Genomic DNA, 25241 nt, shown 5'->3' with positions numbered 1-25241 from the left:
CCTGGGAACTATGCTGTCATTATCCCTTGGAATATTATTGTGCCCTAACCATCCCTCATTTCCTTCAGGATTCTAGTACTGTCCCAATCCCTGTACTGAGTGTTTTGGTTCTCTACAGGTATTTTCTACATACATCCTTGAAGTTTGGTGATCCTACCTTCTTCTGCTGTCAAACACACTGGAAGAATTTTTTTTAATTTCAGATACTGTATTTATCAATTCTGAAAGATATACTTTACTTTTTTATAAATTATATCAATGAAATTTTCTATTTTCCTTCAATTTGTCTATTTAGCCTACTGACGTATTAAACAAATTTATAGTATGTTAAAGCACCTTGACAGCAAAACCAAAGACATCAAGTTGGATGATGCATGTATCATCGATGTGTTGTTACTCTTGTGGCCTTTGCTTGCCCTGTAATCTTCTTGTACACTAAGCTTTATATAAAAAACTATTGAGCATGTAGATGAGTGCGGTGGTTTGAATGAGAATGACCCCCGAAGGCTCATATGTTTAAATGCTTGGTCCTCCGTTAGTGGAACTGTTTGAAAAGATTAGAAGATATGACCTTGTTGGAGTAGGTGTGTCCCTGGGGGTGGTCTTTGAGGTTTCAAAAGCACAAACTAGGCCCAGTATCTCTCTCTGCTTGCTGCCTGTGGATGAGGATGTCAAGCTCTCAGTCATTGCTCCAGGTGCCATGCCTGCCTGCTTCCCGCCATGATATATATTCATGGACTAACCCTCTAAAACTGTGAATTGCTTTGATCATGGTGTTTTTTCACACTAATAGAAAAGTAACTAAGACAATGAATTTCCAACAGAAGTGTTTATCTTTTCCCATTAGAGATGAGAGATTAAAACACCGTGAATTTCTGAGTCATCAGTAAGATGGATCAGACTTGAACTGAAGTATTCGGAAGTTAATCCCACTGCTGTTTCCTCCCTCTTTGGTCCATGGACTTCCTTGGCTTTTAATAGAGAACCTGTGGGTTCTCAGCCTTGAAGTCACAGGTACTGTCAGTTTTAGTCTTTGGATGCATTGTGCCTAACTTTTTAACTGCCAGTACCACACATCTTCAAAATCCTGTTTATGTCTTGAGGGGGAAAAAAATCTGGGTATTTGAGGGACTTTGCTTTGATTGACGTAAGAGACCTCACATAGCCTTCATATGATTCTAGCCCAGCACCATCCCAGCCTTGCATATGATCACAGATACTAGTAAACACAACTTGGTAAAAACTAGCTGCCATTGTGTGCAATCAATATGGGTCACAACCATATACATATTTCTAATAGTCTCAGGAACTGAGACACCACTCAGTAGCAAAATTACAGTTATGAAGTAGCAATGAAAATAATTTTATGGTTGGGGGTCACCACAACATGAGAAACTTTATTAAAGGGTCTCAGCATTAGGAAGGCTGAGAACCACTGATCTAGAGAATTATCAACCTACATAACCATCTAAGGTCACAGGGCTGGCCTGAAGCTAAGAAAGGGTCAAAGCATGCCTAAAACTCTGCAGTAGGAGTTTGGCTGCCCTCCCCACCACAAGCCTCCTGGAGTAGGGTACCAACAGACCCCAGCAGAGAGACATCCCCAGGTGCAGACTTGCATGTAGCAACTGATAAGCTCATGCATCTCCAATGCTTACTAGGACTGGTTGCTGTTATCTGACTGCTGAAACATCTGGGTTGGACTTCCTCTCTTTTCTATATGACCTTATAAGGTTCCTTCCCCTGGCCCCTGCTGCTCCCGAGCATGCAAATGAAGCACCCCATACGTTCTTACCCCAGCTAATGACATAGCACCATTCGGATCCATTCTTCCTGGGGTATAATAAATGAGCTGTCCTCTGACTCTGACAGTCTCCCGGGTGTTCTTTCCTGTTGTACTTAGCACTGCTCAGGATCCTCCTTCACCTCAGCAGTGCCCAGCTCCCCACCCGACTCCTGTCAGGCTAGTGTGCATTAGTCCGACCATGCCAGATAAAGAGGGTTCATTCCTTCTGTGCCACAACACTGCGTGCACAAGCCTGTGTAGTATGATCCTAATTAATCCTAATAATAAAAACCCAGAATCAGATACTGGGGTAAATGCTGAAAGATCAGACAAGTAAAGGAGCAGCCAAAGTCACCTCTTACTTCCATGACTCCTCAGACTGAACAGGGACTAAGCTCCTGTCTCCACCCACGTTATACTCCTCTCTCCACCCAGCCATATCACTTCCTGTCTCCTGTCTATACAGACCTCCAGACCTCTATAGTTAACTATGTCTAGCTCCACCTTCTGATCTTCAGGAAAGCTTTATTTGTTAGAGCACAAACAAAATATCACTACATTTCCCCCTTTTTGTCTAAAATAAAAAAAGAAGGTTATAACTAATAAAAGAAAAGCTATATATAATCAGTATAATAACTATATACAATATATACAGGCAATAAACACATCAACAATGTCTAGTTCATAAACATTTGACAAATCCAGAGAAAGTATTCCATTATCTGTCCTATCTTGGTGAGTCCAAAAGGTTGCACCTATCTCACTTTCTACTCTAACTCACATTACCAAAACTATCTTTTAATGTCTCTCAACCCTATACACTTTATACCTCTTTAGTGAGTTGCTTATCTGGATTTATTAACAAGGAAAACTACAGCTATAAAGTCTTCAACTCCATCAGAGACCTGAAAAGGAAATAATATTACCTGAGTAAGCAGGAAGTACAAGCAAGCAAGCATCTTCCAAAAAATGTGAGAAATGACAAAAACAGCTGGCTGCCTGGACAGTCCCCAGGTTCCTCTGCAATGTTGGGGCAGCCATTTTTGGCCTACAGGCCTAGCATATCTTACAGACTTTTCTGTGAAGCAGGATATTCTGAAGTGCTGTCCTACCTTGTCTTGGTAAAGTTTGGCAGTCACTTTCTTTTGTGTCCTGCTTGTCTAATTTGGACAGCATACTGCCAGCAGTCCAGGCAAAGGCACTTTCTTGCCCTTGCCCAGTGGCTAACTTTTGCCACAAAGAAAGTAAACTCCATATGGAGTTTCTTCAGTGCCCATCATCTTTTCTGAAGTAGATTGGTGCTGCCAGGAGCAGACATGTCTCATTGTCATTAAAAAAAAAAAAGAATCTATGTTATTAAAATATCTTAAATGCCATAATATTTAGATCTCTGAAATGTTTGAAGATGATCTATCTAAAATATATCTCTGTTTGACCTTGAAAACATACCTAATATGACTACAAGTCTGATTGTGATAACTATCCACTAACTTGCACTTCTTTATATCTTCATTAATTGGTAATAATAACTTTCAAGAACTAGAAATTTGCATTACATGGTTAAATGAGTTGTATAGGTACACTACCTTGAATAAGAGTAGAAATGTATGTACAATATGTTCTAATTTGTATCAATATACAAAGATCCAAATCAATGTAAAATATTTAAAACTAGTAGTTGCTTTTTTGGTTTAAGGGTAGATTCAGTAATCTACTTTTTTATCCTATCATTTCTCTAACATATATACAGTATAACAAAAATAACCTCAAATTTGTATCAATATATAAACATCCAAACCAATGTAAAATATTTAAAACCAGTAGTTGCTTTTTAAAAGTAGATTCAATAATCTACCCTTTTATCCTACCATATCTATTTCCCCACTTTTTTTCTTTTCAGGGTAGATTCAATAATCTATCCTTTTATCCCATCATTGCTTTATCCTATTTTTTCATTTCTTTCTTTTAAAAACAAGAACCCTGAATCTAATCTCTTTTGTTCAGCTTTTTTTCTAAACCATTACCAAAAACAACCTGTAACCAACCACTCTAAACAATGACAAATATCCATAACTCATTGAAAGACCAAAAACCACCTACCCAACCTCTTGGGAATGTGGGTGTCATGTTCTTAAAATTACTTCCTGCAGTCTGGGGATGATGGCATCTTTAGGGGATCATAAGAAGAAAAATTTGGATTGATTGCCAAGTCATGGGATAGGTAGCTGTATCATTTGTTATCCAGTCTCTGAATAATGGAAAAATGCAGGGCTTGTCCCAAGTCCTGGCTAGAGTAGTCTGTGAGGCTGGATCATCTCAACTAGCCACCTCAAAATGGTCCTGAGAAGTTTGTAGTCCAAATCGTACCTTTAGGTGGTATTTTTCAGCTTAGTGATGTTATCATAGTCCTGGTGGAATCGTTGTTGTGGGGCCCCATCCTCCTCTTGGAGACTTCAATGGTCACTGTTAGTCATGGTCATGGTTCCTGGCAAAAAAAAAAAACTTGAACATTTTAAATGTCATATGCAGCAGATCTCAAAGAGGTTAAAGGATCAGTATTTGTTATGTACATCCAGAGTACAAAAGCTTAATTCCTAGTTACCTGATAGAGACTCAAACCTGAAATCATGTACAGGAAGCTAGATGAAGCCTTTTTCTAGAATTAGTTAGTACTCTATATGAATAATAATATCAGGACAAAAAGTTTAAAATATATATTAATCTTATAAATTTTGAGATATTTATAACTTAAGAAAAGCTTTGAAGAGTCAAAATAAAACCAAAGGATAATGAGATAAGTAGCAGTAGAATAGTCCCTAACTTTGATTTTTCTTCTGGTTTTTGGTTTTTCGCCCTATCAGGTGGCTCTTCTGACATGAGACAGAGATTTTGGATTTTCCTTTAATAAGCACGCTTTGGTTTAGAGAAGTGGAGAGTCACACTCCAGCTCCAAAGCCAGCTTTAATTTTTAATTGAACTGGGACTACAAAAAGACCATTTGCATTATGTGTCTGTAGAGAACAGCAGAAACAAACATTTGGGAAGATTCATGAAATTTTATCCTGTTGGAAATATGATATATCAATAGGCCAATTTATTCTTTTTCTTGGGATATTTTCTCTGGATGATTCATCCTTTTTCTTCAGATGTCTCATTTGTCTGATGGTCTTCAGATTCCTTTGCTGGTTGCCTTCATTCTCCTAGAAAGACAAAAACAAAATCCTGCCCCAATCCTAACTTTGGAGAGGTTCCCTTTTGGCAAGTTATATCCTATCAAATGAAAAGCATTTGTTAGTCTTAAAGTTGGTTTAGATTGAGCTGTCATGCTGTTTGATGAACTATCATCTTTTCTAATTAAGAGGTCTCTCTTGTTCAAATCGAGCCTTTTTCAGTTTTGATGGTATCCATAGCTTTTCTTATCCTGAGGAAACAAAGTAAAACCTCTTCCTCAATGTAACACATATCCTGGTTTCCATTCTGAGGTCAACACATCTTTAAAGTATACAGGATGATTTAATTCAGCAGTCTTTTCTATTATTCAACGTCTCTCTGCAGCTGTCATTCCTTTCTCATTAGCATTTAGAAAATTTAAAGTTAATAAAGCATTGTGTAATCTATTTCTAGGGTCTTTGTTACCCCTTTCTGTTTATTTAGCATATCTAAATATAGAGTTCAATTTGATCTTTCTATAACTGCTTGCTCTGTAGGATTGTGTAGTATACCTGTAATATGCTTTATATTGTAATAAGCAAAAAAAATCTGTTTCATTTTACTAGAGACATATGCTAGAGCATTGTCAGTCTTAATTTGTACAGGTATACTCATGATAACCATGACTTTTAACAAATGTATGATTACAGAATCAGTCTTTTCAGAACTCAAAGCAGTTGCCCATTGAAATCCTGAATATGTATCTATAGTATGGTGTACATATTTTAATTTTCCAAATTCTACAAAATGAAACATAGCCATCTACCAAATTTCATTCCTTTAAGTATCCTTTGGGTTACTTCCTGCAGGTAGCAGAGTTTAATTATACAAAGAACAAGTAGGACATTTTCTTACAAATTTCTTGGCTTGTTGCCAAATGATGGAAAAATCCTTTTTCAAACCCTTGCTATTGACATGATGTTTTTAATGAAATTCTGAGGCTTCCAGCACATTTTCTATCAATAGTTGATCAATTTCATCATTACCTTGTCTAGAAGGCCTGGCAGACCCATATGGGGTCTGATGTGTGTTATATATAAGGGATGATTCCTATTCCTGATTATTTCTTGTAATTGTATAAATGATGAAGTTAATTCTGACTCATCAGGAATAAATTCAGCAGTTTCAGTGTGTGAAACAACTCTTTCTGAATATTGAGAATCAGTAACTATGTTAAGAGGTTCTGTAAAATCCATTAACACCATCAGAATAGCATATAATTCTGACTTTTGGACAGAATCACAAGGGCTTTGAGCTACCCTACTTAAATTTCCTGATTTATAACCTGCCTTTCCTGATTTGTTGGCATCAGTATAAAGTGTAGGGGCTCCAGAAATTGGTGTTCCCTGTACAATATGAGAAAGAATTCAATTAGTTCTCTTTATAAATTTAATTCTCTTGCTTTGGGGATACTGTTTGTCTCTCCCAAAAATTACTGCAAGCTCTTTGCCAGTGTTCATTTTCTGCTTGTAATGAATCAAATTCAGCATTAGTAAAAGGTACTACAATTTCTGCTGGGTCTATTCCTGCTAATTGAAGAAGTCTCTATTTTCCTTTTAGAATCAACTCAGAGAGCTTTTCCACATAAGTTTTTAATTTTTTTACTCTGTTTGTGTAATAATAATATCCTTTCTAAGACAGTATCTTCCCTCTGCATTAATACTCCTATAGGAGAATGTGTAGAAGCTAAAATAACCAGAATGCAATCAAGCTCTGGATCCAGACAATCTACATGTGCATCCTGTAATTTATTTTCCACCAAAGCCAGTTCTCTCTCAGCTTCAGCTGATAATTCTTTTGGACTATTTAAGTCCTTGTCACCTTTTAAGGTTTGGGAACAAATTACTCAGTTCTGGATTTGTTACTACAATTGTGAGTTGTAGATGGGCAATGTCTCTTAGCAATTTCTGAAAGTCATTAAAAGTCTGCAATTAATCTCTCCTAATTTGCACTTTTAAGGGGTTGAATTTTTGTAGACTTATTTTATATCCTAAGTAATTAACATAATCTCCTCTTTGTATTTTTTAGGAGCAATTTACAATCCCCAACAAGGCAAATTTGTCTTTACTTCTTCAAACATTCTTTCTAAAGTATCTACATTTGAGTCATCTAGTAAAATATTATCCATATAATGGTAAACTGTAGATTGAGGAAACTGCTTATGTATCATTTCCAATGGCTGTCATACAAAATATTGGCACAGGGTGGGCTATTTAACATTCCCTGTGGGAGAACCTTCTATTGATATCTCGTAACAGGCTGAGAATTATTATAAATTGGCACTGTGAAGGCAAATTTTTCTCTGTATTTTTCTTGTAAAGGTATAGTGAAGAAATAATCCTTTAAATCAATAACTATAAGAGGTCATTCTTTAGGTAACAGAGAAAGCAAAGGAATTCCAGGCTGTAGAGAGTCCATTGGCTAAATCACCTTATTGACAGCTCTTAGATCTGTTACCATTCACCATTTTCTAGATATCTTTTTAATAACAAGTACAGGAGAATTCCAAGGACTGGTTGATTCTTCAATATGCTGATAATTTAGCTGTTCCTGTACAAGCTGTTCTAAGGCCTGCAGTTTCTCTGATGTTAAAGGCCATTGCTCAACCCATACAGGTTTGTCCATTAACCATTTTAAAGGTAGGGCTGTTGGTGCCTTTGAAAGGTCAGCAGCTGTTGTGTCCTGTTATTGTACAAATTGAATGGTCAGTGACTGTTCTTTACAAAACCTTCTAATATTTCCCCAGAAACATATGTTATTTTATGATTTGTTTCTGAGATTGGAGGAATGTTAATCTGAGTATTCCATTGCTGTAAAAAAAAGCATGTCCCCATAAATTCATTGTTATGTTAGCTACATATGGCTTCAATTTTCCTCTCTGTCCTTCTGGCCCTATACATTTGACCCATCTCATGCTCTTTTTTACCTGAGATAAAATTCTAATCCCTAAAAACTTTACATTTACCTCTTGAAGAGGCCAATTTGGATGCCAAGATTCTGGTGAAATTATTGTTACATCCACACCTATGTCTACAAGACCTTCAATGACAATGTCATTTATTTGTATTTTTAATTTTGGTCTTTGTTCATTTATAGGAATTTGCCAAAGTATTTACTTTGTGGTTTCTCCTGAATTTTTTTCTCTCTCTTCTATAGCAGCTATCCAGAGTAGTATGGTTTTTTACAATAGGCATTAGGTTCTTTAAAGACTCTGGGAAGGAGTTTCCTCCATGATGACAGGAAATGACTGAACCAAATTTGACAAGGGGACCTATGAGTCCTTTCAACTCTTATACAGCCTTGGGGATATTTATCATTTGGCAGTTCCTGTAAGGTTCCTGGATAAATTAAAATTGGTAGTTTAAAAACCTTAGGCTGTTCCTTTCTGACCTTACAATGCAATGCTGAGATTGGTTCTCCTTTAAATTCCTCTGTCTGGGTCTGAATATCTCTATGATCTGTTTTAATAAGTTTTTCTAAAACTTGTATCTTAGCACTCATATCAACCAACATTTTTAGTGATAAAACAAAAATGATAAAACCAGTAGTATTTGTAATTGACATTACATAAGTTCCATATAAATTAATTATCCTCTCATTTAATTGTTCCATTTTCAAACTGTCCAGCATATTATCATACAGAGTCCTGATTCCCTCCATTGTAATAGTGTTTCCCATTTTGTGTGTGTGTGTGTTTGTGTGTGTGTGTGTGAAAAAACTCTTTTAACTAATTCCTCCCTTTAAGAATTCCCAATTGTCTCATCAAATCTGCATACAATGACAATTCAGATGATGGTGAAATGTGAGGCTGACTGCTACTGTGTAGAACAGTAAAAGCCCAAGTGGTTTTTCAAGGCAGCTACCTAGTGTGGCAGTAGCCCGAGGAGGGGGTCCAGGGAAAACCCAAAACCCACTGGGAGAGGAAACCCACTGTCTGAAAATCACACACAGGGGATCATGAGGAAGAAACATGTTTGGCAGGAAATGTCTAAAAGCAGAGCTGGCTGGTGGTGAGGGGCTATCTCCGGCAGCATATTGAGCCCACACACCTGTGGAGTTTGTTGCAGAGAGTCTGCTACAGAAAAAAATCCCAAACTCGCTCAGAGGCTTAGGGGAAAAAGAGAGAAACCCTAGCAGGCAAGGTGGTGAATTCAGTGGGAACCCCTGCATGCAAAGACACAGGCAACTGGCTTTTTCATGAATTCGTGCCCCAAAGGTTGGATGTCAGATGTAGAGTGATCCTAATTAGTCTTGATAATAAAAACCTTGAGTCAGATATCAGGGTAAATGCTGAAAGATCAGAGAAGTAAAGGATCAGCCAAAGTCACCTCTTACTTCCATGACTCCTCAGACAGAAAAGGGACCCTAGCTCCTGTCTCCACCCACCTTATATTTCTCTCTCCACCCAGCCACATCACTTCCTGACTCCTGTCTACACAGACCTCCAGACCTCTATAGATAACTAATGTCTAGCTCTACCCTCTGATCTTCAGGCAAGCTTTATTTGTTAGAGCACAAACAAAGTATTACCACAAGCCTGATCCTTGGCAGTGCTCAGAGTCAGCAGGTACTTTGCAGTGATGGAAAAATTGGAGACCATGAGTTCATTTACAGGACTCGCCCTTCCAGTGTGTTAACTTCCATCTGCATTGCTTCCAATGTCTTTCAAAACAGTTTTTGTAACAGATTCAGTTTGCTGTTGGAGATGCTGGTGTAGAGGCACCGCCTGTGGAAAGCCTTAAGTAGATCCACGAAAGACTGATTTTAATATATTTACAAAAAGAAATCTAAAACAAAGTGTCTGGAAAAGTTAAAGCAATGAGAAAAATAAGATCATGTAACTGCTGAAAGAAACAAGAGTGGAAGAAAGAGGGTGCCATTCAAGGGTGGTGAGAAGACAATGTGAACTCATGGGTACCAAAGCATGGCATGAAAACACATGGAGCGAGCATCTCAGACTCTAGAATCAGGCATCTTAGACTCTAGAATCAAGCATTTTAGACTCTAGAATCAGGCATCTTAGACTCTAGAATCAAGCATTTTAGACTCTAGAATCAGGCATCTTAGACTCTAGAATCAAGCATTTTAGACTCTAGAATCAGGCATTTTAGACTCTAGAATCAGGCATTTTTAGACTCTAGAATCAGGCATTTTAGATTTGACTCTAGAATCAAGCATTTTAGACTCTAGAAGAAACTGAGAAATGTTGGGAGCACCAATCCCTAAACTAGGGTCCCAGACTGAATTCCCTGGCTGACAACTGGGAATTCTTAAAGGGAGGAATTAGTTAAAAGAGTGAGTTTTTTCACACACACACACAAATGGGAAACACTATTACAATGGAGGGAGTCAGGACTCTGTATGATAATATGCTGGACAGTTTGAAAATGGAACAATTAAATGAATTTGAGGGAGAAAGGGAGCTGAATACAGGCATTGTCTGTTTCTGCAACTTGACCAGAGGTGTCTTGCTCCCAGGACCACAGTTACAGCCACTTTTGCTGATGGATTCTCTGCTATGGTGGACTGTACTTAAAACTTGAAACAAAATGAACTCTTCTTTCTTTAAATTGCCTGTCACAGCAGTGAGAAAGCTATTTCTCCAAGTCTCTGTTCTTGGTTTTGAAGATAATTTTGCTTTCCATTTCAATGAGGAAGGTGGAGCAAATCTCCATGACATCTGGCCAGTCCTCACTGACTACCACACTCTCTGAATCTCCACATCTGCCCACTCCCCATTGGCTATCATACCCTCTGCTCTCTCTTCTGTACTCAAATCGAAGGTCAGTTTTGTCCAGCACTTCACAAATGTAATTTCATTTACTTCTCCTGGGAATCTTAGGAGATCAATGTCAATGTTTTAATTTCACACTGAAAGCCAATTTCCAGTCACATTATTGGAAACAATGATTCAGCTCTGTACACTGTCCCCTTCCTGCTCAAACAGTGGCTCCACATCCCACAGCATCACCAACACCTGGGTTGTTATAAGGCACAGACCCATTGTTTTTAACATGAAGGAATGTGTTTTCAAGATTCCCTGGTGTTTCTTATGCCATTTGATGTTTAAAGGACAGCCCTGTGTGCCATTATGTTCTTTCCCATGCACTTTCCACTATAAAACAGTGGCACCAATTATTTTTAAGTAAAACTGGTGCTTAGATCATGTAGTAGGACTTAGTCTTTGTTCCCGAGGAAGTATCATTAGGAAGGATGGGTCTTCCCAAGGCACCAACTAATTCAAACCCTCCATAAATCCTCTCGGTGTCTTGTGGCCTCGAAAATGGAGCTTCTGGTGGTACCCCTTCCCTGGCATGATTGATTTCATTAAGTTTGGCTTCTGTGAGTCTCTGCATTCAGGGAAGCAGCTTAGTGGTAGCCAGATCAAAAGAATTTAGGATTACCAGCCTTATAAGAGCCCATTCTTATTCTAATCATTCATTTTAACTGTTAATTTCTCATTCACTGAGAAAGAGCTTGGTTTAATTAAAAGCAGAAACATTTTTCAAATTTGATCTTGGAGCATGGGCTTATTTTAAGGCATATTGTTAGTGGTGAGTATTGAGAATCCACCCATGGAAAAGAGTTTGAGAGCCTATAATTTATTTTCTAAAATAATGGAATCAAATGCCTCTTCTTTGTTCGGTGCAGAGGTTTGACTTACAGTAAACTTTCTGATGGGAAGATGATGATGAAAGGGTGGAGGACCAGCACTGCGTCACTAAGACCTCTGCTAGCCTTGTTCCCATTAGAACACAATGGCTCCAGACAAAGAGGAAATGATAGGGGTGAACCACAGCACCCTCCATTTCACATTCACATGGAGAGGATGGCACAGTAAACTCCTGAGACAGTTTTCTCCCCGGGTTTGACCCTTCCACATACACTTTACAGAAGGAAAAAAAAAGAAAGAAAGAAATTACTCATGTAAAGTGTACATCACACTAACCTCACCAAAGTGAATATCTAATCACTTTGTTTTTGTAGTTTCAAGGTTTTGAATGAACTAAAAAAAACACTTCCTCTACAGTAGAGGTAGCTGTGCTCTGTGGTTCCTGCACTCATCTCCGTCATTTCTGCAGGGGGGGAATAGGGGGCTGGTCCATTCCTGTTGCTGTTACAAAGGACTATTCTCGGCTGGCAAATATTTTGAATTCTTAGATGACAGTAAGTAAGAGACATAACTGCTTTCAACTTCCCATAAGTCACTGTGCTACCTTTTTCCTTTACAAACAGTCTCCGGGGAATGAAGTTCACGACACTTTGAAGTCATTAGACTCATTAACAGCTTATGGCTTCAGGGATAAAACCGCATCATTCAACTCATTTGTTAAGCAACTATAGTATTTAAATAAACTCATAATTCCCCACCAATTTTTTTTCCAATCACCCTCAAGGATTTGGACTCAATGTATTATTTCCTGACACATTTCAAAAATGGTCTTACACTAGCACAACCACTCACTTTAATGTTCTTTGCTCTTCTTTTTCTTCACATTCTTAAAGACATTACCAAAGGAACCATTTGCTACAGCCAGGGTGGTCTTCCATTCCTGGTTGAATGCCTGATCACCCTGCCTCACCCCTGTATAAACTCCACTGGTTTAATTGTTTCCATGTCTGAACCCCTGAAAGTCTAATCAAATTGTTAAGCAAAATTTCTCTAATTACTTCATCCCACAAATATCCCCTTTCTCGTCTTGAAAGTTTCATGTCTGATACAACCACTCTGTTCTTTCATGTTGCGTTAATTTTGTGACAAATGCTGGATTTCCCACAAGTATGACCTGTATTAGTGTTATCAACCTATTCTTATAATAACTGATCACTAAAGCTTATATCCTTTTGTCCTCAGTGCACTATGCCAGAAACAGATGAGCATGTTTTTCTATGTCTTTCTGAAATGTCAGAATTTATTGAATACATACATATGTATGTGGTTTATGTTAGGTCTCAAACCCAGGAAACATAGCTAATGGAGGTGTCTAGTAACACATAGGTTCCCCCAGGATCCCTGAGTCCTCCTGGCTGACATGCCCCATCCCCAACCCTAGACTTCTCCAGCCCAGGGCCTGGACTTTCCCTCCCCCGGCTGCTCTTCCCCAAAGGGTAGGGCCAGGTTCAAGCAGGAGCAGTCTGGGTTCAGATAGGCAGACTGCTATTGAGCCAGTCAGTCACGTCAACAGCAGGGACTGAGCCAAATTGAAGACCCAGAGGCAGTCGGGACCTCACTGCCTGTCAGTTCTTAATGCACATATGAGGTGTCTGTTAATAGGTCTGGGGGAGGGGCCTTGCCATTGCAGTGCTAAGTATTCACCACTTTGTGGGGTCCAGATGAGAGACCCCACATGCTCTGGCGTGTCTGGTAAGTTCTTAGACCTGGTCTTCCTGATGTGATTTGAATATGCTCACATACCCCTATAGTCTCAATAGCTGATAAGCTTATAGGGCAGAACCCTTGCTACTACCAAAAATAAGTCATCCATCAGTTGTGCCACATGAGTGGTGCAGGACAGGGGGCATCGTTTACTCATCCACTCAAAAGCCCAGTCACCCTCCAACATCAAAATGGAGTTAAAAGCTGCTTATAAAATGGAGTATCACAGGGCAGGGCACAGTCTAAAAGACCACTGTTGTAGAATATTAGTTGAAGATGTGTTATATTTGTTTACGCTGTGGAACATTTGTTTTAATGATGCAAAGATCTGTTCTTTTATGTTGCATTTGTTTAAGTCTACGAAACTGTGCTACTTTGCCTGCCTAAAACACCTGATTGGTCTAGTAAAGAGCTGAATGGCCAATAGCAAGGCAGGAGAAAAGATAGGCGGGGCTGATGGGCAGAGAGAATAAATAGGAGGAGAAATTTGGAAAGAGAAGATCAAGGAGTGAGAGAAGGAGGAGGACTCCAGGGTCAGCCACTAGCTAAAAGCAAGCCATGGAATAAGAAGTAAAGAAAGGTATACATAGAATAAAGATAAAAGCCCAGAGGCAAAAGGAAGATGGGATAATTTAAGTTAAGAAAAGCTGGCTAGAAACAAGCCAAGCTAAGGCCAGGCATTCATAAGACTCCATGTGATTTATTTGGGAGCTGGGTGGCAAGCACCCAAAGAGCCAAAGAGCCAAAAGAGTAAAAAATTCCAACAACAGACTACTATTTCACACAATGTGGAGCATGTCAGAATAGAACACAGCCTGGATGCTACACCTTTACCTCCCATGAACTTTTTGGTCTTCTTCACACGATATCCACAAAATAAATTTATAAGGAAATATATGAATAAAAAAGAAATGGAAAAATAGAAGATTTAGGCTCAAGAAGCTACACTTATGCTTTTCCCACTCAATGGAAATAGATTAATTTGATAGATCATGCTGTATCTCAGTTGATGCAATGCCTCCTCTCCAGTGAGTTCTTTGGCACATTTGTCAAAATCAGATGACTGTAGATGAACAGACTTAGGTCTTGACATCATTCTGTTTGGGGGCCAGTACCATGCCAGCTTTGTTATCATGGCTCTATGACATGACTTTAGATCAACAATGTTGATGCCTCTAGTAGTAGCTTCTTTGCTCAGGAATGCTTTGGTTATCCATGGACTTTTGTGTTTCCAAATGTTTGAAGATAGTTTCTTCTTCTATTTCTGCAAAGAATGGCATTACAGTTTTGATGATGGTTGCACTGAATCTGTAGCCTGCTTTCGGTAAGAATCATTTTTCACAGCATTGACTCTCCCAATCTCTGAGCATCAGAAGCCTTTCTGTTTTCTGGTTTCTTCTTTGGTGTCTTTCTAGAGTATTTTGAAGTTTTCACTGTAGAAATGCTTCATTTCCTTGATTAGGTTTGAGCCCCTGGAGCAGTATGAATTCAGTCAGCAGTATGAATTTGTCAAGATGGCACTCAATCACAGCAGCCTGGTTCTGACCAGTGTTCATGTGAATTCTTTCTCCACTGCAAAACTACCATGCAGATTCTAGATGGCTCCCCTACGTGGGCTTCAAGCTTGTAGCAAATAGAAAGCTTTCCAGCAGCTAGGTTTGGTGTTGTCTATCGTGATGGAATTTCCTAGGATTCTCTTTGGTTTTATTTTCTCCCTGCAGAGCCGAGAGTCCTTAGTCCTGCATGGAAAGACAGAGTGGCAGTTTGTAGAGCACTGATCCTTTTTCTAGGCTGTTGTCACAGGTAGACAAGTTTCAGAAGTTTCTGGTCTCTATTGCTGAGCTCTACTAAATGGAGTCAGCAAGTTGTACCTACGTGTACTTATGCATATATGTAACAATAGCTAAAGAAGAGCTCATGAATTTGAGATGGAGTGTGGAGGGGGTATGTGGGAAGAGTTGGAGGGCTGAGGGAAGAGTAGAAATGATGCAAATACAGCACTCATGTACAAAATTCTCAAAATAAAAATAAACGTAAAAAAAGAAATTATTGTATTTTACAGTGCATTTCAAATGTCTGACTCCATGGAGACTTCTTTCTTTTTTACAATTTTTTATTTTAATTTTTTATTGATTCTTTGTGGATTTCGAATCATGCACTCCAATCCCTCTCATCTCCCTGTCCTTCCATATCTGCCCTTTGCCCTTGCAACTTCCCCCCAAAATAAAAGAAAATTAAAAGAAAAAATCTCATCATAAAAGCTATAGTGTGTCACAGTGAGTCACACAGTATGCCTTTTAGTCCATACATCTTGCAAATGTTCATTGCAATGAGTCATTGGTCTGGTTCAAGGCCTCTGGCTTCTGCTACACTGTCAATACTGGATCCTCACTGAGACAACTCTTGGATATACTGCTGATGCCCTGTGTTGTGGAGATCCTGAAGCTTTGGATCTGCAGGACCTGCCCCTTCACATGCTCCAGCAGTTCATAGATGGGGTGGTTGTTGGGGTGAGCCAATTCAGCCCTGGAGCTGGACCTGGGTGGTAGCTGAGTTGTTCAGCCTGCGACCTCTCCTGCTTCCTCACCACCAGGGTGAGCTCTCCAGCACTGCACTGGCTAGTGCACCCAATGCTGCAGGCAGTAAGGGGTGGAGCCAGTTCTGCTCTCATGCCCTCTGGGCCACCTCACCCATGACCACAGCTGGTGAGGAGCAGAGCCAGCTCTCCTGCTCTCATGACCCTGGGGCTGGATCTCCTGCCTGCTGCAGCTGGCAAAGAGGGGGGGCATCTTTCCCTCGCCCCTGCCACCGCATGACAGATGAGTCCTGGGGCCAGCTCTCCCATGCTCACACCCTCAGGGCTGGCTCACCAGCGTTCACCGACTTCCCTACTCCCCACCAATGAGGTCAGCTCTACTGTGCTGCCCAGGCAAGGTGCAGACCCTGCTCTCCCTAGTGCTACAGCTGATGAGGGGCAAAACCAGCTCTCCCTAATACTATAGCCAGTGAGGGGTGGGGCCAACGCTGTACAGCCCTTGAATATCAATGTGGTCCCAGGTGGCAGTCCAGACCAGCGACATCCACATGGCCTTTGGTGGTAACATGGGTCATGGACATTGACACAGACCTCTGCTGCTGCATGGCCATGGACTCAAACGTGGTCCTCAGTGGCAGTACTGGCCAGGACTTTATCCTGGCCCCAGGTGGTTTCGCAGGCTACTCACATCAGGCTGTTCCTCTCTACCCTCACATCTCCAGATCTACCTCTCTTCATAGTGCTTAAGCTATTTGGCTTCTCTTTTTCTCTTCCTCTCCCATCTCTCCACCCCATCCTTGCACATCGAAATGGCTCGCGCTACGGGCAGGTCACACACTGGGGTCGGGGGAGGGAGCTCTGAGTGTCTTCAGGTGTTTCTCCAGCCCAAAACTTCCAGAGGAAAGAAATCTCTGGCCAAAGTTAGACGGTAAAAGCGTAATTCAACATAGAGTCGTCCAGTCTCATGGTTGAACCGCCACCACAACCGACTAGAGAGACCAGCAGCTAGGCCAATGATGAGAAGTAAACACAGCGGGACATGTCCAGTCAGTTGTGGGTCTCCATTCTGCAGGTACACTCTTCTTCCTGAGCTAGGGTATGGCTCTGGGAGTCACAGTGACTCAAACAGTGGTCTCTTTTCCCAAAGGCACAGGCCCACTAGCACTTGTGTTTGTTACTGGCTCTATTGATGGACAGCGTAATTCTTCTTTTCCCAAGGCGCAAGAACAGCATTTTTTTTTTTTATCAAATCACTTGCCTTCTGTTTCTCCACCACCTATTCGCTCTCTTCTTTCTCTCCCTCCATCCACCATCTACTTACTCACTTCCTACCAAACCCAGCATCCAGGATCTGTTTCCTGATGACCCAGTCATGGTGCCAGCTGGGTGCAAGGGAGTGCTGCTGTTTTGCTATTCTTCACAGCTTCCTCTCCTCAGGGTGGTCCTCTGTTGCTCCCTTCTTACCAGGCTGGAGGAGAGGTGCCAGAGTGATCACTCTTTGGAGAGATCGGATCCCTGGCCAAGGCTACAGCCACTGAGAGCCTGGGGCATGATGCTCAGGCCACAGTGGCTGCCACCACCATCTTGATCCTTGAGACTGACTTCATAACACTTTACCTTCCCTCTCAGCTACTCACTGTTTTATACTTATAAAACACACACACACACACACACACACACACACACACACACACACACACACACGCGCGCGCACATACACACACGCGCACACATACACACACATACAAATACTTAGAAAGATGGTTACTTGGTTTTTGGCATGTATAACTTATCTAATGAAGTTATTAGATCTAATAACTTAGTTAATGAAGATAATAATGGAGCTACAGATGTGATCCCTACTAAGAAATAAAAGAGAGGCAGCTTCTGTAGTTCCAACATAAAATAAAATGACACTTCCCTTTGGAGCCAAATGTGATACAAATAACTATTTCATTATGTCCAAATGTCTTCATGTTCTTGAATTACTAAATTTAGCTGAATTGGCAATGCTTGGGGATGTTAACAAAACCCCACATAGACACAGCACTCCACAGTTAACCAAGTATATTTATGAGCACTTGAACCCTGTGGTCTCTCTGAAAAGTTATTCACAAGTATAGATACTATGCTAATACAGCACTCAGGAAGGAGTTGGGTTTTACTTCCAGCTTTGTAAAGACCCTGGTGCTTCAGTCTACAATCTAAACCATAAGTTTCATATGGGAGAAGCAGAAAGATGCAGGTAGGAAGACAACTGTAACTCTATTGAATTCTAATATGGACACAAGTCAGTTGCTAATGAGACTCAGGTTGTGGGGGACATATGTATTAGGATCTGGGGCAAAGTAGAAATAATTTTTAATTAGATAATAAAAATAAGAATATATTCACAAATAAGCAGACTTTCTTCAAAATACTCATCATTATCCTATTTTGCTGAAATAAAACTGCACCTGTATTTTATTCTTTATTCTGTATGTCACATACATTTTGTTTAATGCCCACCTGAGTTTTCTTTCCTTCATTTTCCTGATAGCTAAATACTGGACAAAAGACTCTTCTCAAGAGCTTTGCTTTAAAGTAGATGTATCCTAAAGTAGACATATGAATGGATATAAACTAGATGTATCCTAAAGTAGATATCTGAATGGATATAAACTAGATGTATCCTATAGAAGACATATGAATGGATATAAACTAGATGTGTCCTAAAGAAGACATATGAATGGATATAAACTATATGTATCCTAAAGAAGACATATGAATGGATATAAACTAGATGTGTCCTAAAGAAGACATATGAGTGGATATAAACTAGATGTGTCCTAAAGAAGACATATGAATGGATATAAACTAGATATATCCTAAAGAAGACATATGAATGGATATAAACTGGATGTATCTTAAAGTAGACATATGAATGGATATAAACTAGATGTATCCTAAAGAAGACATATGAATGGATATAAACTAGATATATCCTAAAGTAGACATTTGAGTGGATATAAAGTAGATGTATCCTAAAGTAGACATATGAATGGATATAAACTAGATGTATCCTAAAGAAGACATAGGAACAGTGACCTGCTGTCTTTACTGTTTCAACCATTTATTCGATTGCTGTGTTAATACAAATGAGCTGCTTGATCTTGCTTTAGTGTCCCAAGATCTATAAGTCATTTGCATTCCAAAAAGGTTATTAAAATAAAAACTGGGCAATAACACAGAGAATAATCATATACAAGAAAAATTGCCTGTGCACATATAGTAAGGCTGGCATATTCTTTCACAGGTGGAATTTCAAAAAAAATGTAAAAAAAAAAAATTGAAGACACAAACTGTATCAAATGCAGTTTTTGTAACTTTTCAATTAATCTCCACAAGTTTTAAGAGATCCTGCAAACAACAAATACATGAAAACCATAATTAAGACTTTTTTCCCTAAAATAAATCAATGGGCTAAAGAAAGGTGGGAAAGGGGGAGACTATCAAGACATATTTATTAATAATACTGTATATCAATCATATCTAAAGTTTTTAAATTTTATAAGCTTTTTGCAACTTTTCTTTGTTTTTGTTTTTGTTTTTTGTTTCTTTGGGACAGGCTTTCTCTGTGTAGCAGCCCTGACTGTCCTGGAACTCACTATGTAGACCAGGCTGGGCTCAAACTCATAGAGACCTGCCTGCTTCTGCCTCCCAAGTACTGAGATTAAAGGCATGAACCACCATGACCAGCTAACTATTTTTATTCTTTTAATTTCTTTACTCATGTCTTCATTTATCTCTTATTAACATCCCTAGTTTAGGTTCTTTGCATGGTGTTGATATATGACTTTCTATTAACAGTAGTTCTCAAACCACGGTCTGCATGGCAAGCTCTCATTGGAGGGTAGTGGGCTTAAAGCCAAGCTTCCTTTGTTCTCAGTGCTCACTCTTTCAGTGAAAACCAGAAACTGTGATCACACAGACCTGTATTAAGTTAAAGAAACACTCAAAATTGTCATCTCAGCACGCATGAAGCCGAGGCCAGAGAACCTTACCCTGTGCTGCACAGCTTGCACTAAAACAAACAAACAAAATAGCAAATTTAATTTTCTCCTATGACTTCTTACCTCTGTCGCCCATTCTAATTCCAAGCTACTTTAGATCGGCTCCTGATTTCCAGTGTCAGTTCATGGCCACCAGATGCTCTGATAGCATCGAATGCTTACCTGCCTCTGGCATATCAGGCCAATGTCTAGTATTTCCTATTGTGTAACGTCAAAGTTTATCCAAAAAACTTTTCTCAACTCTTGTTACTTAGCTTGTAGAGTGACTTCGTGAGACTGGCATAATACAAATTGCTGAATTTAACATACTTTAAAACCCAGCGTAATAGAATCATAAGTAGAATATTCATCTCTTCCACTGCGGCAGCTCTAACAAGCCTCTCATCAGTCTCAACCTTGTTTCTGTCTCTGAGCACACTTAGGGGCACTGCCCAAAGGCAAAAGCAGGCCACTGTGCCTCTTTGTGAAGGAGGAAGAAACAAGTTTTCAAAGTCTTTGTTTGTTTGTTTGTTTCAGCTATAGACTTCAACGTGGCGAACATTTTAAAGAACCCGAAAGCACACACAGTGTCTGTACACAAGGATGAGTCGTCAGTGTCCAGAGCACCCACAAAGGTATGCCACACGGCAACTGTAAGAACTTGCTTTGTTCAGTTGGCAGTGTCATTAAAATCGACTGGCTTCACACAGTAACTCTGGCCAGCACATTCTCAACATATATTTTAGAAAAAAATTTAATGATCAGATATTTATTTGGAGACATTAATGTTAAATTTAAATGTTCTATTTTCTTCTAACACCACCACCATCTCTAGTGAAATTTTTTAACAAAAAGCATATTATTTTGTAGCACAAATACTAAGTGGTCTTACTATAAGAACCCAGAGCCAGATATCAGAGTAAATGCTGAACAATCAGAGGAAACAAGCCACATTCACTTCTCACCTCACCAATTCCTCAGCCGAAAGGGGAAGACCCTGTCTCCATGAGTCCTCAGACTGAATTCCCCTGAGTCCTCAGCTAAAAGGGACTGAATTCCTGTCTCCTCCCAACTTATATGCCTTTCTCCACTCAGCCATATCATTTCTTGTCTCAATCTTCCTAGTGCTGGGATTAAAGGCGTGTGTGCTTCCCAAATACTGGGAGCAAAAGCATAAGATCCCAAGTGCTGTGATTAAAGGTGTGTGCCACCATTGCCTGGCTGTTTCTCTTTTAAACTGGATTAAGCTTGTGTGTTCCAGGGTGGCTTTGAACTCACAGAGATCCAGACAGATCTCTGCCTCCCGAGTGCTAGGATTAAAGGTGTGTGCCACCACTGCCTGGCCTCTGTGTTTAGTCTAGTGGCCAGCTCTGTCCTCTGACCTTCAGGCAGATTTTATTTGTTAGAGTACAAACAAAACAGCACCACAGCAGTTATCCTTTCTATATGACAGTTCTTTGCGGTGGCTTCTCCTTGGGTTGACATACCTTCTAGTGCACCCACACGGCTGTTGGGGTTGCTGTGACAACTCAAAGGGATTATTAAAATCCCCACCCGTACCTGCCCAGTAGAGATTTCTTCCCAGAGTCAGGGGGAAACGCTACAAGCGGCCCAGATCTATGTTGAGGGATATCAAATGAATCTGTGCACACTGAGCTCTTTCAATCCATACACTTTATTCTTCTAAGCCAATCCTTTCTACACAGCTTCTTTTTCGCTCTCATACTTAGCTCCTTTCTTGCCTGATTCTCTGTCCCTTCTTCTGCTGTTCTATCATTGTCCTCTATCTTAGTTCTTTTCTCTCTCATTGCCCTACATTAGTTCTCTCTCTCCATTTGTCCCCTAGTCTCTGAAGTTTCCAGTTATACAATCAGCAATTCTCTGGCCAAAGCAAGGTCACAAGGCTTGAATTCTATCAGGGTCATAAAAGCAGATAAGCGTTTACACCAGGCAGTGACTGTCAGTCAGGCTTTCTTTATGACTCAAGGATGAACTCATAAAGGGAAAAGGTCAAATGAGAGGGAGAAGGACCTAGAATCAATTAGGGAAAATCCAAGAAGGGAAAGGGGGAGATCCATATGTAACACTGCATTCCTAAGTGTGGTTAGATAATAAGCTGATTAGCAAACCAAGGTGAAAGTAAAAGGAGTTAAGATTTTGTTAGTTTGAAGTTAGCTTGGGTAGCACTTTCTTTTTTTTTTTTTTAAAGATTTTATTTATTTATTGCGTATACAGTGTTCTGCCTGCCTGTATGCCTACAGGCCAGAAGAAGGCACCAGATCTCATTATAGATGGTTGTGAACCACCATGTGGTTGCTGGGAATTGAACCGAGGACCTCTGGAAGAACAGTCAGTACTCTTAACCTCTGAGCCATCTCTCCAGCCCCTTTCTTTCTTATCTGCTGGCAGGGGAAGTGTTCTGGGTTGCTAGGCAACCTGTGTCACAGCATGATGCACCTGGTTTGTAGAAGCCCTTTTGCTCTGAGTTAATGCTAAAGGGGGAAATCTTTAGAAGTGAGGATAACATTTGGGCTGTGGGAAACAGGAGGAATTAAGCTTAATTTGCACAAGAGACAAAGCTTTGAACCTAGCATCTGCCTGGCCTTGGCAGTTGTCTCAGTGAAAATATTTACCTTGTCTCAGGAACTAGCAGATAGTCTGAATGATTATCTATCTGCAGTCTGTCCTTGGATGTTTGAGAAGTGTCTCAGATAAAATACTTTTGTCCAGAGATGGCCCTGGCCAGATGTTTGCTAATGAAGACAATTACAGAAAGGCCGACTTCTGAGTCTAATACTAAAAGGGAAAATAAAGGCCTGAAAAGGGGGATCTTGACTGTGTGACTGCTGTCAACACAGTTGTGGGATGTTATCCAAATACCCCAATAGTATAGGGAAATTGTGCCCAATGAACAATCAACCACACTGGTAGAAGTTCTTAGGAGAAGAATCAGATGGGAAAGCTACAATAGCACACAAGAGATTCACTGCAGGATACAGCTAATATATTCAGAAGCCAATATCACCAATGCTCCTTGAGTCTTGGCTTCATCTCTGGACGACCCTTGGCTCTTCCAGGTATTAGCTCTCCTAGTGTCAGGTGAATTCCTACTTCATATTTCTGTGGCTCGAAACAAGGGATGTTGTCAGTGGTTGCCCTCTCTTCACTTCTTAGGTGTGGCCCTGGAGGAACTGACGTGGGAGATGCTGTTTTCTCAAATGCCACAGCTTAGGTCCTCTGTGGGGTTTGTTTGTTTGTTTAGTTGGTTGGTTGGTTTTTTAAGGGAATAAGAGATAGTTTATTCTGGAGCCATTTTGAGTGACTGTGGCCTGGGAACACAGATTTAGGTTACCCCAAACTCCATGTTCTATTGTGAAAACAGTTTCATGAAGTGTTATAGTTTTACAGAACAAAGAAAGTCTTGAATCAAGGCAAGTTTAAAATGCACTGATGGGTCCATCAGAGAATGGTTACAGCAAGATGGATGAACATTTTCTAGAGGCCCAAAAGTGCTATGTGATGGCATTCTTAGCTTTGGGTTTGGTGGATGCTAGTGGCCTGCTAAGTTAGTAGGTTCTGAAAAGATTTTATCTATTAGTCACAATATGTTAGTTCTGACATGGAATTAGGCACGATATGGCTGTTCTGAGGACTAAAGCTAGCCTAAAATAATGTACCTAAGATAATTACCCCACCTCAATCCTAACATTCCAATCTCCACAGCACTGAAGTTCCAATCAGTCAGGCAGTCTCTGCAGACACAGCTTCTTTGAAGAAATTTTCATTCTCAGTTCTCCCTGTTGGACAAGCATCACACTTTACACATGCAGGGGTCTCCTGCTATTTATTAAATATTATAAGGTCCCTTGTGCCTAGGATCTGCTATAGATGAGGTTGAGTAATGGGCAGGACAGCAGTCTTCAGGAGAGAGGAATAGCTGGTAAAAGCCCATCAAGAAAGACACTCAGATTTCTAGCAGAAGTTCTCCAGGTCCTTTAAGGTGCCTCACAGGGAGAGATGTCATAGACTCAACACTATGTTGCTTTAGAAAAGATTAGATAAGGTCATTGGCTTAAAGTTCTAATTTTAGTCTTTAATTTATATACTAGTCAGGTTTTTAATCTGTTACAGTCTTTCATGTCAAAATTTTAATTTATCTTATTGGGTTTGACCATTATTCAAGAGTGGAAATTGTGCCCATATCAAATTGATTTTATTAATTTCAGTATTCCTGTATTTCCTGGTCTTTAATAATCTAATCTAATGAAATCTCTTTCTACCTTAAATATTTAGTAAGTTTTTAGGTTACAAATTAAAATCTGTGGGAGTTTATCTGAACAGATGATGTTGTCATGGCATTTTTTATGGCCGTATTGCCAGACTGAAAAACTGAAGAAAGGTCATGGAAACTCAGTTCTACTCTTCAACAGATACTGGGACAGGGGAATTTGTAAAGGCTAAGCAACCTTTCTCAGAGTCCACCAGAGAAATACAGTTAGAAGTAAGGCAGTTTTCGGTGTCATTGGCTCTGTCCCATTGCATATCTTTGGCTGCCACTTGAAAAGGTCAAGCAGTAGATTAAATGGTTTATTAGCAAGAGTTTATTACAGTTGCAGAAGCCCAAGACCTCCAGCCTACCAATTGGGCTTGTTGTGCTTGGATCTGGAATGTCCCTAAAATGTCCCTATGCTGAAAGCTTGTTCTCCAACTGGGGGTGTTGTTGGAGGTTGGGGGGAAATAGTAAGTGGTGGGAGGTGAAGTAGGTCTCTGGGGGTGTAACTTGGAAGGGTGTTTTCTCTCTCTCTTTCTCTCTCTCTCTCTCTCTCCCTCCCTCCCTCCCTCCCTCCCACCCTCTCTCTCCTTCCTTCCTCTCTTTTCTTCCTTTTCTTCAGACCAAAAAAAAAAATCTCAGCCTTGATGTTGAACAAAGGGCCAGAAAGGAAAGCATAATATTAAGCAAAATGAGTCAGACTTGGAAAGACAAATGTTGCCCATTTTCTTCCATATGTGGAATCTAGGTTTAAACATAAATGTGTATTTATATACCTATATAGGGGGCTATAAGGGAAGAAGGAGGGAGTGTAAAAGAAGGAAATAGGGGATAACAAGAAGAATTAATGAAGAAGAAAAAAACTTCCACTTTCATGTGGAATTGTATGTGCGTGTGCGTGTGTGTGTGTGTGTGTGTGTGTGTGTGTGTGTGTGTGTGTGTGAGAGAGAGAGAGAGAGAGAGAGAGAGAGAGAGAGAGAGAGAGAGAGAGAGAGAGAGAGAGAACAGCAGAAGAGGGACTATTGGGGTGC

At 40.0% G+C, this 25241-nt stretch overlaps 2 protein-coding genes across 3 annotated transcripts in view; one reads left to right on the top strand and one right to left on the bottom strand.

Annotated features, from left to right (window-relative positions):
* The window catches only part of Galk2 (galactokinase 2), a 175554-nt gene that overhangs the window by 17521 nt on the left and 132792 nt on the right, over positions 1-25241 (bottom strand). Inside the window, exon 10 of one of the 2 annotated variants that reach the window (XR_008215144.1) lies at positions 4154-4271. Coding sequence is in view for 1 of the 2 variants with exons in the window: in XM_052724904.1 (XP_052580864.1) it covers positions 14992-15112 (121 nt within the window). In the remaining variant the exon portion in view is untranslated. Of the gene's footprint in view, positions 1-4153; positions 4272-14984; positions 15113-25241 lie in introns of those variants that run through there. The other variant, XM_052724904.1, reaches the window with a different exon arrangement.
* Positions 1-25241, top strand: part of Fam227b (family with sequence similarity 227 member B) — a 176490-nt gene that overhangs the window by 135904 nt on the left and 15345 nt on the right. Inside the window, exon 12 of the mRNA XM_052724907.1 lies at positions 20478-20575. Coding sequence (XP_052580867.1) covers positions 20478-20575 — 98 coding nt within the window. The remainder of the gene's footprint in view (positions 1-20477; positions 20576-25241) is intronic.

The sequence above is a fragment of the Peromyscus californicus genome, unplaced genomic scaffold (genome assembly GCF_007827085.1).
Source record: "Peromyscus californicus insignis strain IS unplaced genomic scaffold, ASM782708v3 Scaffold_7__1_contigs__length_154581171, whole genome shotgun sequence".
Taxonomy (NCBI): domain Eukaryota; kingdom Metazoa; phylum Chordata; class Mammalia; order Rodentia; family Cricetidae; genus Peromyscus; species Peromyscus californicus.
This window is presented reverse-complemented; position numbering and strand designations above follow the sequence as displayed.